The sequence below is a fragment of the Thamnophis elegans genome, chromosome 1, assembly GCF_009769535.1.
Source record: "Thamnophis elegans isolate rThaEle1 chromosome 1, rThaEle1.pri, whole genome shotgun sequence".
In the NCBI taxonomy this organism is placed as follows: domain Eukaryota; kingdom Metazoa; phylum Chordata; class Lepidosauria; order Squamata; family Colubridae; genus Thamnophis; species Thamnophis elegans.
Genome location: NC_045541.1, coordinates 52,829,114 through 52,851,130, shown reverse-complemented (window position 1 = coordinate 52,851,130; position 22,017 = coordinate 52,829,114). Strand labels below are relative to the sequence as shown.

At 37.0% G+C, this 22,017-nt stretch overlaps 1 protein-coding gene across 1 annotated transcript in view; it reads right to left on the bottom strand.

The window, feature by feature from the left end:
* Positions 1-22,017, bottom strand: part of LOC116507659 (myosin light chain kinase, smooth muscle-like) — a 101,124-nt gene that overhangs the window by 54,100 nt on the left and 25,007 nt on the right. Inside the window, 11 exon segments of the mRNA XM_032215971.1 lie at positions 729-845; positions 11,176-11,493; positions 11,496-11,548; positions 11,550-11,662; positions 11,664-11,720; positions 11,722-11,964; positions 11,966-12,177; positions 12,180-12,232; positions 12,595-12,675; positions 19,282-19,528; positions 21,811-22,008. Coding sequence (XP_032071862.1) covers positions 729-845; positions 11,176-11,493; positions 11,496-11,548; positions 11,550-11,662; positions 11,664-11,720; positions 11,722-11,964; positions 11,966-12,177; positions 12,180-12,232; positions 12,595-12,675; positions 19,282-19,528; positions 21,811-22,008 — 1,692 coding nt within the window.

Genomic DNA, 22,017 nt, shown 5'->3' with positions numbered 1-22,017 from the left:
GTTTTGTCTGCTTGCATTAAGAGTGGTGGATGAAAATCAACTAAGAAACAGGCATGCCCAGAACAACAAATAAGCACAGGCTCTGTTCATTATTTTCTTGGTTGATAAATTTCTATCACAGTTCCAATTCAACAACAAAGCATTAAAATAAGAAACATTTCACTTGTTTGTTCTTCACTTCACTTGTGCTATTAGTTTGCTACTATTAAATCTTATCTTCTGTGCAGTAGCTCATCATTTGGTTAAATCAGAGGTGGGTTGCTAATTTTTTTACTCCTGGTGGGCAGAGTCTCCCGCCGCCGCTACTACCGGTTCAGCCGATCCGGGCCGAACCGGCAGCAACCCACCTCTGGGTTAAATGCTCCAAATATAGCTGTTTCTTTGGTACAGAAACAGTCAATAGTTGTATTCCATAATTGTATTAATAATACTGACATGGTTTTAAAGCAAATTCATATTTATCAAAATTTTGGCAGCATGAAGGGTCTTTAATTGAAGCACAATATGGACACATGATTGTTTGGTTCACTGTCCCATTCAAAAGCCGAATTACTTTGGAAGCCATATGGACCAAGAATAAACTAAAAAGAAACACCCTCCCCTTTTTGCAAAGTTTTAGGAATGGGAATCAGATAGAAAGGAATTGGAATTTTGACATAAACAGAATCAGAATAGTACCACCTAAGGCCTCTTAAGAAAACTTCTGAGTCTTGGGACAATTTACTTACCTTCCACCAAGACGCTGCAAATGCATTCTGATTTTCCTGCAGTATTCTCAGCTACGCATTTGTATTGGCCCTCATCCTCAGGAAAGACCTTGTCAATGGTCATGGAGCACAATGAGCCTAAGGGAAAGCAAGAGACAAGTCATAGAAGTGTAAAGGTCTAAATTAAAATGAACTCTACTCAACAAAGTATTGATAAGACCAAAACCATAATCTAACCATAGCTCCCAACATAAGAGTATGCCAAAAGGTTGGTCTTACTTTTGATTCAGTGGTATCTAAATTGCATAGAAACAGGTCTTCAGAAATTAAAGATGGCACTATGATTAAGACATCAACATCTTTAATGCCTGCCTTTATCTCTCCTCTTCCAGTGCAATTTCAAGTCCAACAACTTTCGTTTAAAGCTACACATATTCAATCAGAACACAGAAAGCTATAAGCAATTCAAACAATAACCTTTGCTCTGGCTGGAATGACACCACCCAGAAATTCCAAATAATATGACTGTTGACCATGAAACTATTCCTATAGATTTTGTTTCCTTTTGATTTTGGAAATCAAAATTTACAAATCCTACTGTGTTTTCGCCAGTGTTCATAAACCTAGTAGCCTTCAGATTTGTGGGAGCATCCCTCACCATCAGCTATGTTCTTAGGGTTGCCAGGAATTATAGGTTAAGAAAATCTGGAGAACCATATCTTTTGCATCCCTACTCTAGAAAAAAGTCATTTGAACAGTATATTATCATGTCAACACTCTGGTAAAAAATAAATCCACCATCACCACTCAATAAAGTTTAGAAATTAGTAGAGTCAAGTCAATTCTGATTGCTCACTACATTAAAAATACCAATTTCTCTCTCTCTCTCTTCAAAAGTCAGGACAGAGGATGTTCATATTTTAGGATTAAAAATATCTGATGTTCCACGCTTTAATCATGCACAAGTGTTTTCCTTAAAGTACTTCAAGTAAATGTACAAACAAAAAGCAAAGCTAGCTATGTTTACTAAGGACACAACATTTTCCAAAAAGTCTGTGACCTAGGCAATTGCTTCATTCCCTGGGCTGGGAGACCACATGCCTCTCAATGAAACATTTGGTATTTCCTCCACAAAAGCCCTTTGTTGACCTCCAGAGATGAGATTTTTTCTCATAGTTCTGAGAAAACTCTGTCTGGTGACTCCAGTCCGCAATTCTGAATTTCTTGGCACCTTACAAAATGAAATCCCAGGAGAGGGAACAACAGCATTGCTGCAAAAGCTGATCTACCCCTTCCCTGATCTGTTTATATAGCTGTCAACCAACTAATAGTGTGTTATGAAATTTATATGTCTGAAATGAGCACTGCAATGTTTTGAAGCAGCAACTTCAGTGCATTAGGCACAACATGGTCAAAATGTTTATAGCTGGGATTATAACGGAACATGTTTCCCAATGCTATGGGAAGGATCTAATCTTTCATAGGCTTTATAGCATAGGTTATAGGCTCAGACACTCTTGAGTTTTGAACTTATTTGAAGGTGATGTTTAGTTTAACTGAAATAGTGCAAACTTGGCAAAAGATTTCCAGTTCTTGACAGCTTGATAGTCAGTTGTCCTCAAAACAAATATGCAAAGCATCAGAACAGGGTAGCTCTTGTGTTTTACTTTCCTATCCTGGTCAGCAAAACATGTTCCCTCTTCCAGCTGTAATAACTCCTGCTATGTACCTCAAGGAATCTAAAAAATAAATTATTGGGATGCTGAAATCTGAAAAACAATTAAAGCTGAGGCATACAATAAACAAAGTTGGGAATTTAAGTTCAACTATCTTTTCACATTATGCATTCCTGTGGAAGTATGCTACCTACTTATGGTAAGTATCTGATGCAGTTTATATACCAGTTTTACAATACCCATTTTGTATTCTGCAAAATCACATTAATGCATTAAGGCCCCCATGATATACTATTCCATGAATTAATAAATAATAATATTTTTCACAAGTATGGTTCCAGGTCTGGACCATAAATATGGATAAGTTTTTAAAAGTCAATGTTCCTTCTGCCATTTCTTTCTTGGCTTTTGATGGTGTTGGCAATGGATAAAGCACCAGAGTTCTACTTGTTATAAAAGACTGGGAATGATTATAAAACTAAGGAAAGAAGAGCAGCGAATGAGCAACCTCATTTGCACATTATTGATGCACTGAGAAACAGTTCCCTATTCTCCAAATTAAATTTGATAATCTTAGTAGAAGGTGTAGCTTATACTTCTTCTGTATACTGATTTCTGCTATAACATTGGAATCATGGATATCTCTTTTTTCCACAAGGACTATTCCCAGATTTACTCGCCCACAGATTATGGGGAGGAATTCAAAAAAAACTCTTATGCTTTTTTTTTTTTTTTTGCTAATTCTAAAATACTTCAGATGAAGGACAGACACATCTGTTCAGTAAAACTGGAAACATCAAAGAATTTAGAAAATTATGGTCCCAGCTGGTCAGGAACCAGAGCTACCCTAACTCCCACTAAGAAAGCATCTGGCAATGCAAGCAAGATTCTGAGAATTAGCAATTCATCATTACATGTGACATCCAGTGTTTCTAAAATAATTCTGACTTTCCAAATGTGTAAAAAAGATCTTACTATTAGAAGTCATTTGTTCTTTTCCAGTAAGTGCTAGGGTAAAATTGATGCAGAAATGCAGAACAAAATTCTACATGTTATTTTTAAAGCTACTGGTCATTTTTTGTATATGGGTTTAGAGAAAATGGATGTACAGAATATATAAACATATAGAACACAAAGTTTGTACATAAAACAGGTTCTGATAGAGGCTATCAGTGTTGGAAATATAAGTATTGTACTGTCTGGAACATATACTTACTGGGATTATTTTCCCCTCTCAAAAAAGCAAGGCAATGCAGGAATGTTCTCAGATCATTTTTGAATAAGAAACATCTTTCAGATAATCTTTAAATTTTCTAAATGGTATGAATAATTTATTTTTATTTCTTTAAAAGATTTGTAAGGCTTAAAACAAAACTTTGGGTGGCTCATGACAATAAAAATCCCAAACTATAAAAATCATAATGTCATGTTCCGGCATTCATGTTGAATACAGAGAGTTTGTTTGGTGAAAAACTTTATCTCTATCTAATATTATGTGATAACTAGCACTAAATGACAATGATACAAAGGTAAGCAAATCCAAGTCAGTTCTAACCAAGTTAACACCATCACTCAACATATAAATTCTCCCAACTAAAAATTTAAATTAACAAGCCCAAACCAAAGGAGCCCAATAGCATTTTTTAACCTTCTCTATTCTGTTTGTCACACCAATCTGAAAACCCTGAGGTTCTTATGTAATCTTGAATACAGGAGTAAATTTAAAAATAGTAATAACTAGGAACAAAAAATGACTAATATCTGTAACTATCCTGTTTCCCTGAAAATAAGTCCTCCCCGGATAAAAAGCCCAATCAGGCTTTTGAGCGCATGTGCTAAAATAAGCGCTCCCCGAAAATATTGCAACACAGCAGCCATGAGGTGACCACACTCGCTGCCTCCTGCACCTAAAAAATAATAACACCTCCCCCAAAATAAGGCCAAGAACTTATTTAGGAGGTAAAAAGAATATAAGACCCTGTCTTATTTTTGGGGAAACACAGTACTTTCTACACTTCCAGGTATTTTTTCCCCAAATGCCCTCCAGAAGAGCTGTAGTTTTTCAGTTATTTGACAACTTAAGACAGTTTGAATATTGCAGGGAGATTATTCCAGATCAGAGGGGGGACACTTTTGAGAAAGCTCAGCTGTGAGGATGACATTCCTCAAATGGCAGATCTCACTAGACAAGAATATTTGACTTAGAGGAGGAGACGTACCCATGCCTTAAATCATGGAGGGCTGTAAAGAAGACAGTCAGATCCTCAAATTGAACCCAGAAGCTACCTGCCAGCCAATGCACACCAATAACAATATGTTTATACACAGGACTAGTAGTAGTTTCTGAGTGGTCGTCAAGAGCATCTCCATGCAGTACAAATTGCAATAATCTAGAGATGAGCATGAGTAACTATCAGGCAAAACTTCCTGTTACAGAAATAGCTACAACTGGCCATGTAATTGTGCAAAAAGCTTTTGGACGAGGCCTCCAACTGTATGAGTCCAAGAGATAGCAAGTCAACTCTGTCTAGGGGAGCCCAACCCTATGCAGATCAAAACTAAGGATATAACCAGAATCTGTTAGCTTCAAATCCACAGGGAATCCATCTTGCTTGGGCCAAAGTCTATTCCCCCAACCTGGACCTTAGCAGCTTTCAGGCACCAAGACTTTCACTGTACTTTCTCTAGGATATGAAACAACATTGATGATATTTCATCCAAAGACCTTTCTCAGTGGCTTTGTGTATGTTAAACTGAAGGAGAAGAAGGGCAATGCATTGCAGGACCCATAACAAAGTACCAAAGGGTTTCATCTTCCCCTTCCAGAAACACTAGAAGCTGCTGCAACACAACACTGTTTTTAACCCCTTGCAACTGTCTCTCAGAAGGCTATCATGGTTGATGATAATGAATGTGACTGATAAGAATAGAATAAGGTGATGAAAGAAGTGGGCAGACCACTTTGAACGACTGTAGTCATGGCTACTGTATTGAAAAGTATCCATTTCTTTGAATATTATTCATTAAGAAGAAGTATTTGTAAATTTAACTCATTTTGTGACATCTAAACAGAACTACTTGCTGTTTTTTCTTCCCTTCCCTATTCAGTTATCTTCCTTGGTCTTCAGCTCTATCTAGTTCTGCTCCCCCACTTACAGTTTAGATCTTCTTTTAGTGTGGCTACCATGTTACCGTAAGTTGCTTCCCCGCCCCCTTTTCCCCCCCAAGAGGCAACTGGATATATTTTAAAAAGCACCTTTGGGACAACCATGACCTGGATCTGAGAATCTCCATAAACACGTGTTAATTTAACTCATTTTTACCATGCTTTCTACTGCTGGAAGATAGGAGGGGAACTTGATGTGTGTGTATGAGAGAGAGGTTTGTTATGTAAGACAGAAACGCAGAATCACATAACTATACAGGATACTATATTGACAGGTAATTTTAATTAATTTCTATTAACATCATCTATCCATCCCTACTCTTAAGAGTACAAGCACAGTAAGACAATTACTATCTGATGTTTTATCAATCTTGTTTTAAACATCATCTACAGGACTGTCTAATCAAACTGTATGTAAAATTGGACTAATTACAGCCCTGGAAAGCAATACCATTAAAAAAATGAAAGCTAGTGTGTGATCATATCACAACAAACAGTAGGCCTGAAGCTTAATTTCCATTATTATTTTTCTGTTATGGATTGGCAATTCAAAAAGAGTTTTGTAGAAATTAATTCCATTAAGGTAAGTTAGCTCCAAGTAGCATTACTTTATCCTCTCCCTACTACACCAGACTTTTCAATAGTTGAGGTCAGGATTAAATGCAAAGTTTATTGAGAGTTGCTACAGATTGAAAGAATAGTTATATAACTTGAGTGTATAGGAAATCCTCAACTTATGACTGGTTGTTTTATACTTGGAGTTACGATAGCCTCAGAGCAGGTACTTTACAGCCCATAAATCCCTTCTGTCCATCAGAAAATGTCCCCCCCGCAGTCATGTGATCTCATTTCACGGACTTGGAAACTGGCTTGTGCTCTTTTTTTGCTGATTTTCGGCAGAACAAAACAACAACAAAAAACACCAATTCTGAAAAATGTTTTTGCTTAATGACCATGGTGATTTGCTAAACAATTGCAGCAAAAATGTTGAAAAAATGAATCTGATTGTGTGGATGCCTTGACTTGCAACTGCAATGACTTACAATTGGATTTCCAGTCCTAACTTTGGTCATAAGTCAAGGACTACCTGTACTTTCTTTCTTTTCCTATACCAAATTTAAGTAGCGGGATGTAATAATGGATTTTGGTTTATTTGCATTACTGTACCAAATTCAAATTCTGACAACCCTGTATAGCAGCGTTTCTCGACCTTAGCCACTTTAAGACTTGGGGACTTCGACTCCCAGAATTTCCCAGCCAGCCATGTCAAAGTCTGACTGGGGAATTCTGGGAGTGGAAGTTCACAAGTCTTAAAGTTTCCAAGATTGAGAAACACTGCTGTATAGGAACTGGGAAGCAGTCCTATCCTGGAGAGCCACTGTTAATCAGTGGAGAGCTGGCTGGATCAATGCTGAGAATCAAAAATTTCCTACCAGAATGTAGTTCTTGAAATTACCATCCAGTCCCTCCCTCACCATTCCATTCCATTTTCCTTATATTTTTAGAGCGTTAGTTTAAATCCAGGGTTATCTGATTACTGATTTTTATAAGCTGCCTTTTTTGGCTAAATAATTGGGTAAAAATTGTAGAATTATGTCTTTACTCCTCTGCATTTAATCAGGATTCCTTATGCTATTATTGATGTCTTAAAGTTACTAAACTATATTCTTACTTCAGGCATAATATTTGTTTAAATTAAAAAGGTCATCTAAGTAGAAACTAATACTTTTTGTATTCTGATCTGTAACAGAGCAAAAACTAGCAGAGTAGCAGAGCCAAATGAATGACTCTGAGAAAAGAAAAGAATATAGTAAGAACAAGGATATAAATTGATGGATTAATATAGTTATCAAAACGAATTCAGTTATTGCCTTTTATGCATGCCTCCACATATGCATATGGTAAGTAAATAGATAAAACCAGTGGAAGAATTATGACTTCCTAGCATGGTCAAATAAATATGTTACTGTTTTTTTTCTATTGCATGAAGTGAATCCCAATTCAACCTAAGCAAATTTATGGTTTTTAAGAATAACATGGCTCAAACAATAGACAATGGTGTTACATAGACTGCATCAAATATACAAAATTATGACAACCCCTGCATACTTAAAAACAAGAGGAATGGCCCTAAATTGAATTATTATTCAATAAATCATTGATCTGGATCCCATTTGCTCTCCCTAAACTATAAATTCAAAATATTCAAAAGTTCCCTTTTGTTAAGGGACTTATTAAATTGAGGGATTAATATGGTGACAATAATAATATATAAAGAAAAATAAATCAGGATCTCTTTATTTTAGAAATATGTACTGTCGTAATGGTATCCTATTTTCTTCACTACCGGTTTGGCGCGCATGTCTGGGCATGCACAGAAACATCTGCTCATGCACCGAAGGTCCATGATGACGTCTGGGTGGGTGGGCGGAGCCTCGCACAGCTGCCACTACCAGTTCGCATGAACTGGCGCGAACTGGAAGAATACCACCTCTGATGTACTGATATTTTATTCAAATCAGATTAGCAGAAGAGAAATTCTTCAGAAATTTGAGCAGGAGAAATGTCTTAGTTTATAATGATAGGAAACAATGCTTTAATGAAAACAATTATTAAATTGCTATTAATAGTAATTGATCAGCTGAAAGTTTAAGAGTGGGAGATTATATCTTTTATTGGGTAGATTCTCTGTTCTTCATAGGAATTAAAATTAATGTTCACTGTAAATTTAATTGATTATTCGAAGTACATATGCAAGAACAAGTAAAGGATACATGTAAAAATCTAGTTATAGAAAATTAATTTAGCCATCATTTTTAGTGTTTATTTATTTTTAAAGACTCAAGCTTTTAGGACTAACAAATCAGGATTTTCAAGCTGTTGTAAACCAGTATAGAAATTCGAGTTAGACAAATCTGTTCACAGTATATTTTTATGTATGTCATAAACAAGGTCTCTGAAATGCAGGGCACAACAACACAAAAGAAATAGCAATCATTAAACATTTAGTTATTTCCATATCAGCTTTTAGGAATGGCAGTATCTCAAATCCCACTGCCATACGTATGTCAGGTGCAATTCACTGACTGTCTACTCTAGGCAATAGATTGGCTTTCAGTCATTGAAGCCTTCAAGCACTGAATGCAGTTGCAAACCAGGAGAAAATTTACTCTACCCTCTTTGACTGGACTCTTCTGAGTTCTGCTGTATATGCGTTTTTATTTTAGAAAGATTGGGAGTTTAAGACGCTGGGATCCATGATTTCTATCACTTTCTCTGCAGCGGTTTTTTGTAACATATTCAAAGGTTCCTTGAAGATAGCCTACAATATCATAGCCAACAGCTTGGTAATTTGGTGCACACAGTGAATGAAGCAATATAGGTACAGAGTTGCCTAAAAAAAGCCCAAGGCCTAGTCCTCCCTAAATCTTTGGCCTAACTTATATGATAGAAGGGAAGGCAAATTGGGGGTGCAGTAGTTGTTAAAGGCACCAAGATAGAAAGAAGGAGACTATGAATTCTAGTCCTCTTCCATTGCTAGGAATCAAGATTGACTTGAAGATATGTTTGGAAGCACAAAAATAAGAGAGGCAAAGACTATGTCAGAAACATAATTAGGCTCATTTCTAATATCTACTAGGAAAAATGTTTTTATAGAGCAGCATTCCATCCTATGATACACAACATTGCAGTCTGAAGTAGCAAATCTTAGATTTCACATTTATGTGAAAACTAGGTGAACTGAATACACAGATTTATTAAAATAAATAAAATAAAATATTATTACAGTTAAGAACTCCATTAACATCACAATTCTCCTGTACAACTATTGAACTTTATGGGTAATTCATATTTTTTAGCGAATTGTTATCATCAAATATGCCTAGATGAATGAGAACTAGCTTATTGCTATACGACCCTTTAGATAGAATCTCTGCCCTTTTCTTCCTGTTAACTGACAGAAACAGGTACAAGTACAGTAATGAGAAAATATTGCTGTAATTATAATAACTCTATTTTCATCACATCAAACCACGTATCTAATTCACTACCCTGCTCTAATCCCATGGCTTATTAATCATGAAATGTTGACAGTCACACATGGTGGTCTAAGTAGTTTTGAAGATTCATTACCCTCTAACGGCCCCCACCTCTCATTTGGCCTGTGGCTCCCTTTCTCCACCTCCTCCAGGTTTCTGCTACGTGATTGTTCACTGTACTGTTGGTACAGAATGGATGGGCCATGAGTGGCCTAACAGGATCAATCAAAGCCAGTGCTACTCATCTGACTACAACTTCTCTGGCAACCAGCTAACTGTGATGGTACTGGGAGGACAGAGACCAACTGGAAAAAAGGAAACCATCCCCACTTGATCTTATTTTCCCCCAAACTACCCTAATCATCAAGCTGGAACTGTGTCTAATATGGGAATCTGTGGTGTTCAATGGTATTAAACTATAATTCCCAGCAGCCAGCATACCTAATGTGGAGGGATGACAAACGTGTTATGACTCAGCAACAAATGTAGTGCAATAGGTTCTGGGAAGAAAAGCTACCTTCCAAAGCTTGTATTATGCCCTTTTGAGGCACTACAGGTCATTTTCTCTTTCTCTCTCTCTCTCCCTCTGGATATATACACAGCCTTTACATTACTTTCTTCAAGTGACTCATGTTATGTAACAGGCCAGAGAAAGAGTAGCATATATTAAGTAAAAAGTTAACAGGGAAGACCAGAAAAGAAATACAACTAGAATTATTTTACATCATCAGCATTCACTTTTCCTTACAAGGTATGTAAAATGTATATGTAAAGGGGGTCTTAATTCAGCCTTCTTCAGCCTGGGCCTTTCAAATGGTTGGGACTATAACTTCCAAAATTGCCAGCCACCATGCTCTTTAGCAACCCCGGGATTTCCAGGGGTTTCCCATTAGACCAAGTAAAGGTTGGTCTAATATTTGGCAAAGGATGTTCTGACTTCTGCGATTAGAACCTGGTTGGATAACTTTTATATTATAATTTAATCTTTAGGTTTGAAGAAATTAGCATATGCTTATTGTTTAAATACCGGTATTATTGAATTCTAATATCTTTGTAAAGTAATAGAAACTAAATTATCAAATAATATCAGTGTGAATTAATATTTAACCTGAGCAAATTAGGAATTAATTTTCCTATATTTTGTCTCAGATAATTCTGGACTGAAGAACATGTTTAAACAATGTAAATCCCAAAGCTATTGGTTATTGCTGTTTCAATTTCAGCACAAAGGCAAAAATTTTATTTAATATGGTAATTATGCCAGGATTTAGATACTGAAAATGAAAGGATCCAATTGCTCTGACGGAGTTCCTCATTTGAGTTTATGTTTATATCCAAACATAACCTGAATTTAATAGATACTTGTTGTAACAAAAATGTGGCTGATGTTTCTGAAGTTGTAGGAAACATTTTTAAAAAGACTATTCTTGCTCCTGCAGAAGAAATTACTGGCAAATTTTGATTTAAGGGACAGAAGTAAACAAAATTAGAGTGAGATATTATAGTTAAACATAATGAAATCAAAGTAGGTTACTGTAAGCAGCAGCAGCATGCAGTGGGGTTGCCTTGCTGTTACATCAATTTACCTTGATGGATGAAGAACAATAACTTTGATGATTTGATGACTTTGCCATCCAGAGTCCAGATGATAGTAGCAGGTGGATCTGAGGAACCTGACATTGCAAGACCAGTTTTTTCACCTTCTACTACTTTGGTATCCTGCAGCTTTTCAGTAAAGGTTGGTGGCTATTCCCTCAGGCTCTTTTTTGTATCTTTTCCTTTATCTTCACTTATCCGCCCATCTACTTCTGCTGGGCAGTCACCTTTGCAATTATTGTCATTCTTATTCTCTTTCTCCCTTGATTTAACATGCGACATTTCAGAGCTGGAGTTAGTAACTTGGTTTCATTCTTGGTGCTGGCATTCTGTATTTTATATCTAGAGCTGGTATCCTGGGACATCTGAAACAGTGGTGGTCTCTGGTAGTTTAGAAGTAGCATTGACAGTGTCCAACTTCTTGGATGTCCACAGGATTTTAGAGGTGATGCTGAGTGTTTGGCACTTATTGCTGGCCACTAGATTTCTGTACTTCAGAGTTGGCAATCACGTTCTGGACTTGAGTCCCAGGGCCATCCGTTCTCAGTTGGTGTTTTTTTCTTTGCAGCAAGCACAGATCTAAAATCTGGGGTGCTTGGCTTTGAACTCACTGCTTTGTCTGGGCAAGGAAGGTTGGGAGTACCCTTTTTTGCCAATACTCCACGGAAGTCTACCTGTTGTGGAGCATGGACCTCTCTTTCATCTTCTGACAAGGTTTTCGGCTTGACCTGCCGTTGCAGGGTACCACGGAAGTCCATTGTTTGGCTGGGATTTCCTTCAAACTTCCTCCTCAGAAAAACCTTTGGTATTAACTTTCTTTGCCAAAATGTCCACGTGAAGTCAATCTGCTCAGTCCTCCTTGTTGCCTTAGCTTCTCCTCTGGCTCTCTCGGGTTTCTACTCGTCTTTTAAGTACTCCACGGACACTTTCCTGATCTTCCTCCACTTGCTGGCCTTCCCCAGTATTCCTCCTGAAGGAGCCACTGATGTTCTGAATGTCAGTGCATCCTCTCCACAATCAGCCTCTTGTCGTACGTTCTGCCTCCCACTGTAGCAGAGAAGGGTTTGAGGGGAGGAGAGGAAGGGGCGGGAAAAGAGAACGAGGGGGAGCAAGATGCTGGTTTAACAAATTCAGGAATCCCCCTCAGAGAGAAAGGACAAATATAGTTTTATAGAAGGAAGGCTGATTAGAGTAATAGTTTATTGCATCAATGATGACTTCCAGGAAACCATAAAGGGAACTAAAGTTTTTTAAAAGTGCTCCACATGTCAGCTGTATGATAAAAACAGCTTGTTGGGTCACATTTGGGGATTAGATTGAACAGCAGCCAGCCCCAAGTCTATAAGGAAAGGAATTAGCTGAGCAAAAAATAAAACCCACCCACAAAAGTCCCTGGGAACGGTACTCACTTTTTTTGCATTCCTTCTTTGGAAAATGAACTTTCTCCCAGCGTCAAAGATACCTGACAGTTGCATTCTCCAACAGGGTTTCTGAAAAAGTACCAGAAACTGAGACTCAGCCAAAAATAAAAGTTGCTTTCTGTTAGATAGTACACAGAAGAGATCAATCCTTCACTATGCCGATTTTTTTAATGTTCCCCAGCCAAGCATCACAGTAGTAGATAACTACTTCATCATTGGCTAGAAAGAAACATTATTCCACCCACCCCAAACTTTTCTCCTCAAAATAAAGCCACAGGTAGAAATCAGAAGAGAATATACCCCTACACAAGTAACTTGAAGAAAAGTAGCCGAAGAGGGTGGGTTGGAAGAAAAAGACTCTCTTTACAACATCTACACACTTTCCAATCCTTGTCCCAGTCTTTGTTTATACAAGACCAAGCTTTTAACTTTCCTCGCACCGAGGCATTAAAAGCAGGGTCTCTTTTCCCTGCTCCTTCTTTTCCCTCCCCCATCAAGCAGTATAATCAACCCTCTTGGATTGTTTCAGCCTGTGCATGTTTATATTTTAAAAAAATAATAATAAAAGTGTCACCATATATGGTGCTGAGCCTTTATTCTTCCTTTTGCAGAGGAATGCCAGAGATGCCTGCAGAAAATGACTCCCATTAAAGTCATTAAAATACTTTCCCCTCTTCCCACCCACCCCCAGTGAAATGTTACGCTTCACAGAAGATACATCTTCAAATGGTTCATCTCCCCAAGAGATTAAAAAAAAGAGGGGGGGGAGACATAATTCAAATTGTGTAAACATTGCTACTACATCATAAGCAGCTTGCCATTTTATGAAGAAGGGTTTGCTCTGACAACTGCTGAAGAAGAGGTAGGCATTATATCGATGGATTTTCAAGATTTTGCTATCCAAAAGCTAGATTAAAGTGTTTTTCTAATTGTTTAAGAGAAATGCCTCTTCTTTCAGTACTTCAACAATCTTATCAAAATAAAACACAAGGCTCAAAGTCTGTCAAAGACAACCAGTCATGGTTGTCCCAAAGGTGCTTTTTCAGGAGGCAACTGGACTTTCTTGGGTTTTTTTTTCTTTGAAGATGTTCCGCTTCTCATCCAAGAAGTTTCTTCAGCTCTGACAGGATAGTGGGAAATAGAAGGACTGATATTCCTTGCAGACAGCTGATCATTTGCATCCTTTTAGAGGGGCTTTGAAGCACTTGGAACACTTTATCTGTGTCCTCAGCGTCACCCGAGTAGTGCTCCTGGTTCCTGTAGTCTGCAATTTTCTTCTGGAAATTCATTCATACTCCCACACCATCAGTGGTGGTATTCAGCAGGTTCTGACCAGTCCTGGAGAACCAGTAGCAGAAATTTTGAGTAGTTCGGAGAACCGGTAAACACCACCTCTGACTGGCCCTGCCCCCATCTATACTCTGCTTCCCATGTCCCAGCTGATCGGGAGGGAATGGGGATTTTGCAGTATCCTTCCCCTGCCATGCCCGCCAAGCCACGACCACAGAACCGGTAGGAAATTTTTTTGAATTCCACCACTATAGCTAAATATGTATAGCTAAACAATTTGGGATAAACATTCTTTGAATGGTGTGGGAGTATGAATGAATTTCCAGAGGAAAAATTGCAGACTACAGGAACCAGGAGCACTACTCCAGTGACCCTGAGGACACAGATACAGTGTTCCAAGTGCTTCAACAACCCTCTAAAAGGATGCAAATGACCAGCTGTCTGCAAGGAATATAAATCTTTCTATTCCCCACTACCCTGTCAGAGCTGAAGAAGCTTCTTGGATAAGAAGCGAAACGTCTTCAAAGAAAAAAAAAACCAAGAAAATCCAGTTGCCTCCTGAAGAAGCACCTTTGGAACACAAGGTTAAAAAATATCTTAAAATAACTGAATAAATTATAGTTTGCTTGATCCATACATTTACAGAATAATTTCTAATCTAGGAGTGAGAAATTTACTTCTATGGAGGAGGATATTTCCAATTGAATCAGAGTTTGCATGCTAGAAGACAGGTGGGGCAAGCTTATATAAATATGATTGTGAATAAAAACATTAAAACTAAAAATATAACTGCTTTTAAATTAACCTTAGCTTAATTTGAGAATGAAATCATCAATAGGATAATCAATAGATGAGAGACAGAAAGGAAGAGGAAAAAAAGTATATTTTGTCCATTTAGAGTTTGGGACAAAATTGAATGCTACACAACTACTTCATTGTCCAAGAGAACTTAGCCTTTAACCCTAAAAAAAGAATCCAATCCTAACATTACACTCTTAATAAAAAGACTTTTCATCATTTTTAACCTATAGGTATTAATTGTAATACTGGGAGAAAAGCTGTTGTGAAGCAGGTATTGATTGATACTAGTTACATTAATTACTTTATTCTGAGAGTATTTAGCAGAGCTGACACACACAGCGCTAAGTTTTATTTAAAAAAAGAACCATTTCATGTTATGAAGTTTTGAAAACATGAGATTCCCAGCAATAACTAATTATCAAGTTTAGTAATCAACAATTATCCCACAATTATCCTGCACACTGAATTAAATTTTGAAGCAGTTGTTTTTAACTTGATTCAAGCTTGTGTTATATATCAGCTGCCATGAAGAGATCCACATACTATGGTAAGCATAGGGAATTTAATCATGGTTTGAATAAACCACAAATGGCTTTGTACATGCAGCACTGCAAATCACTAATGGTAACTCACAAACAGCAATATCTAGATTCAGAAAGACATCAAAATCAAGCCAAACAAACCACTTTATATTCTTAACCAATGTAAACCAACGAACTCTGTGTTTGAAAATATAGAAAACGAACAGATTAACCAATCTACTAGGACAATTGTATATTACAAATGAGGTAGTTGTGCTTGCAATGAAAATGTTCAGTGAGCATATTTGCAAAAGAGGGATCCACAAGATATTGATCCATAAAATTCAGCAATTTTGCAATCATACAAATTGGTGGCTAACAGAGTCTATCGAGTACATGGTAAATATTGAGCAAAGTAGTAATATAGGTGTCTAATACGTATATAATCTGCAAATATTTTTTTTTCATTTTAGCCATAAATAACTAGAATCCTTAAGGACTGTAAGCTAGATCCTGCTGGTCCTACCTTCTTCCCAAGAGGGACTATTTTTATTTCTTATGATGTTTAAGCCCATAACTTTGAAAGTATATTCAATTTGAAACATAACCTGATTTCAATCCACACAACACATCTGTACTTTATGTTTAAACCAAAAGCACAGTGAAAGTCTTTTGCCCACACAATCTGATTTTTATTCAAAATAAACATTAAATATGAAAACAATAACTTTATTTCTTTAAATCTATAATTTATATACCCATACTTCTCACACAAGTAATTCTGGGTGATTTACAGGACTGAAACACAGAAACTCACTACACACAACAACTCCCTGGCACCGAAGGATAAACAATGATCCCATTTATCATAATTAGTAACAACAGCAGAATTCATAATTATTTGAATATTAACTTCAATAAAGAGAACACATAACTGTGAATAGTAAAATTTAAAGATTACACTGAAGGCTGAAAAAACAAGCATCTTATCCTGGAGTAAAGCCTACCAGATATAGTGGAACACTTTTAACAAAGTTCCATTCAGAGGTGGAAAAAATGTGATACACTCCCCCCCACCAAAATCTGAACATTTTTCTAATCAAATAAAAAAGGTAGCACATGAAACCTTTTATTTAAAGTATCCCAGGCCAAAATAGCCATGCAGGTCAAATAAAATAAAAATTATTACGTAAATAAGCGAATACATCTCAGTGCATTAAGTACCCTGTTTCTCTGAAAATAAGACCTTCCCAGATAATAAGCTCAATTGTGGTTTTGAGCGCATGCGCTAAAATAAGCCCTCCCCCCAAAAAATAAACCCTTCCCCAAAAACAAGCCCTCCCCAAAATACTGCAACACAGCAGCAGCCATTAAGTGACCACGCTCGCCGCCTCCTGCACCTAAAAAATAATAAGACCTCCCTGCAAAATAAGGCCAAGTGCTTATTTCGGGGGGGGGGGGTTCAAAGGAAAATAAGACCCTGTCTTATTTTTGGGAAATACGGTAGGATGTAAGGATATTATCAGTAAAAAGATGTGCAATTATATTTTTAAGACCTTGCCAGAGAATACAGTTTTGTAGCTGATTTGTCTTGGTTGAAAGTTTTTTTTTAAAGTTAGTTAAAACATTTCATATTTTGAAAGTGTAATTTTTAAAAATATCTAAATTCAAACTCTACAGATAATTGCAATATAACATTATAAATGATTGATAAGGCTCTTTGTAAGAATATTGTACAAAATTCCTGAGGGGAAGTCTAATTAACACAACACGTTGTTATATATTTGGCATATGAGACAACAAACTGTCCTAGGTTGTTTCCCCCCCACTCCCACCCCGTTCATTCACAAGTCCCTGCAGTTTTCTTGGCAAGGTTGTCCAGAAGTGGTTTGCCATTGCCTCCTTCCTATGGCTGAGAGTCACCCAACAGGCTTTGTGTCTAAAGCGGTGCTAGAATTTATGGTGGTCTGATTTTTTAGCCTGATGCCTTAACCACTACACCATTGGCCCAAAGAGTTTAGATCCCCAAACTCTTCAGCTCATTAACTTTCAGCAATGCAGGAAGATGTGTCAGAACTGCTAAGAGCAGCAGGTCCTTACTTCACATCCATGTCCCTTCAAACATCTGGTCCAACTGAGTGTGTACCATTCTTTCCTCTCTCACAATGTGCACTGATGGGACAGTAGTGAGAATGAGGGGATTTCTTCCACCTCTTTCTTAATCAACTGCATATTTCCTGCAGACCCAAGGTAGACCCAAGATAGTCCACCATGAGAGCCAGGAAAAACATCAGCCTCATTAAGAAGCCAAAAGGCGCAGCAAGAGTACTTCTGCTATAGCTACAGATCCAAATATGGCACATTGTTAAGTCTTTATATACAATATGAAGTACCTTCATCCTCAAAGGGACCCTGCAAGCTCCATAAAATAGGACAAAAGAGTGAGCACAATACATGAGCAGCTAAACTCAGCAAGCCATCATCAACAGAATTTGGCTGACTGCTTTTCAAAATGTCTACATTAGTGGCTTATTTAACCTGGTCAACTCATTTTGCAGTTTTTGACTTGGAGTACATTTGAAAAGCAAAGAGTAATTCGGGCTCTTGTTTTTTTTGTTTTGTTTTTAAGTTTTTAAGTCTTTATTTGTTCTCTGCCCATTCTGCCCCTACATTCTCTCATGCCCTTTTTGTTTATGGAGACTTCAAAGTGCACTTAAGAATATAAAAAGACTCTCTGCTGGTTGGCTATTTAGCTTAAATATGTATTAACTCTGTCCAAGTGGTGGCACAAGGTTGATGAAATCCGTAGTATGGCTTATAAAAGCCAGTTTCAAATAGTTGATTTGACATGTTTGTTACAGTTTTGGCTTTTAGTGCCTTAAGTCTGAAAACAAAAGAGGTTTTGCTGAGCAAGGATATATGCAGGAATTATGACTCTTGGCTATTCTTTTGTTCTGAATGCTACTGAGAATATCTATTTCAGATGCAAATGAGAGTAGCCAGGGAGGGTGCCTCTCTCTCTCTGTTTGTGTGTGTGTATAAAAATCCCTCTTTTGTTTTTCTTTGACTAATGCTTGTTCTATCAGATTAAAAAAAATGTTTTAATCTACCAGATTAAAAAAAATGTGTTTTTAACCAGTGGGGGGAAAGGAAACCTTTAAATACTGGAGAAAAGGGAGAATGTTCCTAGCTAGCTGCAAGACTTGGTAAGGCACTTCTGTGCTCTCATTCCTTTCTGTTTCAACACCTCCAAGTTCTAGGTACTAAGTGACAGTTAAGGTTACCTTACAGGCCTCCAGCCAGTCAGTGAGGGGATAGCAAACAGACTACCCATGTGTGACTTTTGGCTGGTCCAGATTTTTTGCAGTTCGAATTCTGAATCCCACTGTTCCGATGGTAGAAATACCAAAGCTGTTCTAGCAAAAATGTAGAAAAATCAAAACATTCAAAAAAAAATTCTGAAAAATTACGTCCATCCATAACAAGTTGACCATATTTCTATCATATTTTGTTCAAATATGATATTTTGTGTATCACAATTGTCTCCAATGGACAATGTTTCAAAACATTTTCTTGAGAGAAGGATTGCTTGGTTGTGGGCCCTTCACTCTAGAATCCTCTAGGCGTGCCTGTTTCCTTCAAGATTTGAGTTGCATCTATGACTGAAAGCATCCATTTGAATGCAAGCCTTTGATTTTCCTGAGTGCTGCCCAATTGACTGCTTTATGAGAAAAGGAAGAATAAATAAACACATAGGATCACATATGAATTGCAGATTGAATGTTAAAAAAATTATTAAAGGTAAGCAAATTAATAAAGAAACTAAGAATAGGCCAGGAGAGCAACTGTTTGGAGTGAGGAGAATATTGACTGTTTCAATAGTTTAATATGAAATCCATATGGCAACTAATGTAGGCACTGATATCTTAGAAACCCATAGGCAATATATAATGAACCCACTTGTTTGAAAGCAAAGGCCAATAGAAATAAAATACCTTATCATTCATGTTTAGACAACAGAAAGAGCTCTTCCTCCTATAAATATATACTTCCCTTGACACACCTGAGTTGTATTTCATACTGGCCAGCATGACAAGGTTCAATATTCCTTATAATCAAGGTAAAGATGTCTTCATTTTGTAGGAATTCATAGCCTGCTTCTGTTGTTAGTTCCTCTCCATCTTTGAGCCAATGAACTGTGGGGAATGGATCTCCAGCAATGGCACAAGAAATAATGACGTTCTGCCCCACTACTGCTCTCACTGACTGTGGTTTGCTAATAAACCATGGCTGAATACCATCTTGAGGTTCTGCAACCCAAAGAAAAAATGTTTAAGACAGGCAGGGAGAAAATCTAATAGCACTGGTGGAATCACTTGTGCTGAATTTCATTTAGCTTTCGACAAACCATTTTATGGATATTTTGCTTTGGATGTATATTCTGAATTGAGAACCTCCTCACAATATTCTGGCTAGTGCAGCAGCAGAAGGAATAATCTTTGGCATTCTCTACATAGCAAAAATAGTCAACATGTACCCCCAGATACTTTCCTTAATGGCCATGCCTATCACAGCAGCCATTTGTGAAAGTGCAAAGAAACTTATAAAATGCTATGTTCTGAAATATGCAGTAAGTTACTTCATTTTATGTTTTCTTTCTCTTTTTTTTTCATCGTGAATTAGTAGGTCACTCTTCAGAATACAAAAATTTAAATTCAGACTTTATCATAAGTCACTTTGCACAACATGCAGAAAACTTGCATGCTATGTACATATCCATCCATCTCTTTCCTGGGGAAGCTAATAATACCTCAAATAATTTCTATCTGAATAGTTAAGTGTTTGCAGTAACAAAGTTTCCATAATAGCTACAGCAACAGCATGTCTAATGTGATTACAATCGGTTCAAAGAAAAGGGGGAAAAAACCAAACAAATAAGGTAATCTATAAATACAGAAGGAAAGATTTTGAAAAAAGGCGAGTGAATACATTATTTTCTTTAGGGTAAAGAGATGATAGCTCAGTCATTTCAAATGTGTTTGACTTTATAAAAAGTTTCCCGGAGGATCTCTGTGTTTCTTTTGCTTCCAAAAATCTGAAGTCTTTAAAACAAAAAGCAACAACCCAGATGGTACTTTGTGTACTTCTTAAAAAAAAAACCTCTGGTCTGCTGTGGGCTGGAGAGAATGTTTAAGTAAATAAACTGAAGAAAGATAAATATAGTCCATGGTTGTTTTAAATACCTAGACAAATGAAAAATTGGAAAATGAAGGCTTGTAATGTCCAAAAAAATCAGTACCTGGCATCCTAAAATTCTGATGTGAAATTTACAATAATATATTATTAAATAAAATTGAGTCAGCAAGGGACCTTAACTGAGTGTTATTCTCTTGTATGCGAGCCATGGTAGAGTATTCCTTAAAAGAATTGGACCTTGATAAAATAATTCAATAGATGTTTCCCATCCCTGCCCTAATACATAATATACATGGATGCATGCTCAAATAAAGCATTTGTGTATACCTTTCACTTGACCCACAAGCATATTCATGCAGCTGGGTGTCTCACTTTGGCTAAATAACATTTGCTTTCATTATGCGCTTTGCTTTATTCTCTTCACAAAAATGCACTACCATCATTCACTATACCCACAACGGCTGGTCTGCACTTCCTTTAGCTTTAGTACCATGGGCTTATTGTAACCTTAAGGATCTTTTTGAAAGGGCTGCACCATGAATAGGCCCATGCATTACTTCAGATCCGAAGAGTAAAAATGGTGTTTCAGGGGCCACCTGTACAGCACCTTCTGGTAATCCTTTAAAGTAGCAGCGGAAGCAACTTTTCCCAGAACTGCTACAGTACAATTCTGGGAAAAGACATATTTGGTTTCTGGAATTGCCGACAGACGCTATGTCTGTGTCCATGCATGCAACATATGGGCTTCCTCCTTCTTTGCTTGTTTAGATTACTCTAAGCTATTATGTTATGGCCTATAGTTTTCTAAACACATGAAATGTCCAAATTAGGTCATTAAGCACATGGGAGTATATTTTTGCTATTTTGGTAATTAATACACATAATTTCTATCTTTAAATATTCAATTCCATCAGGTGCTTGAGCAAATAAATGTAATTGCTTATAATTACACACACACACATACACACACACACACACCATTATTTCGCCCATAAATAAGAAAACAATTGATAGAAATATACTAATTGTAACTTGAACTTAAAATGTGGTATTCATAACCAAGTTTCTGAATTAGCTATTCAATCAAATAGTCACATCCCTACGCTTCTACCATCTACAGAAACACATTACAACTTTTTAGAAATGTATGTATTCTCATTTAATACTTTCTTTTCTGGTTATAGAAATTAGAGTACATTCTTCCTAGTGAAGCAGAATGAAGGATAGGGCCAAATATCCATTAAAATTGTATATAAAGGGAAACCATGGAGTTTCAGAGAAACAAGGAGGTTCTCAACTTTTTGAATACTTTCCTGTGTATCTGTTAAAGTATAACAGAAAGTATATGTTTGTGCGCATGCATATACCTGTCGGCATATAGACATAAAAACTTTACCTTGTACAGTCAGGGTTGCTTCAGTATGAATTCCTCCCAAGTCATTCCAGGCCTCACAGGTGTATTCTCCTGTGTCCTCAGGAAATACCTCTTGGATACAGAGGCGATACACACTGCCCTTCTTCTCAAAGTGAAAATCCTCTGTTTCCTGGATTTCTTTACCATTGTGAAGCCAAATTATTTCAGGAGGTGGATTAGCTGAGCCAC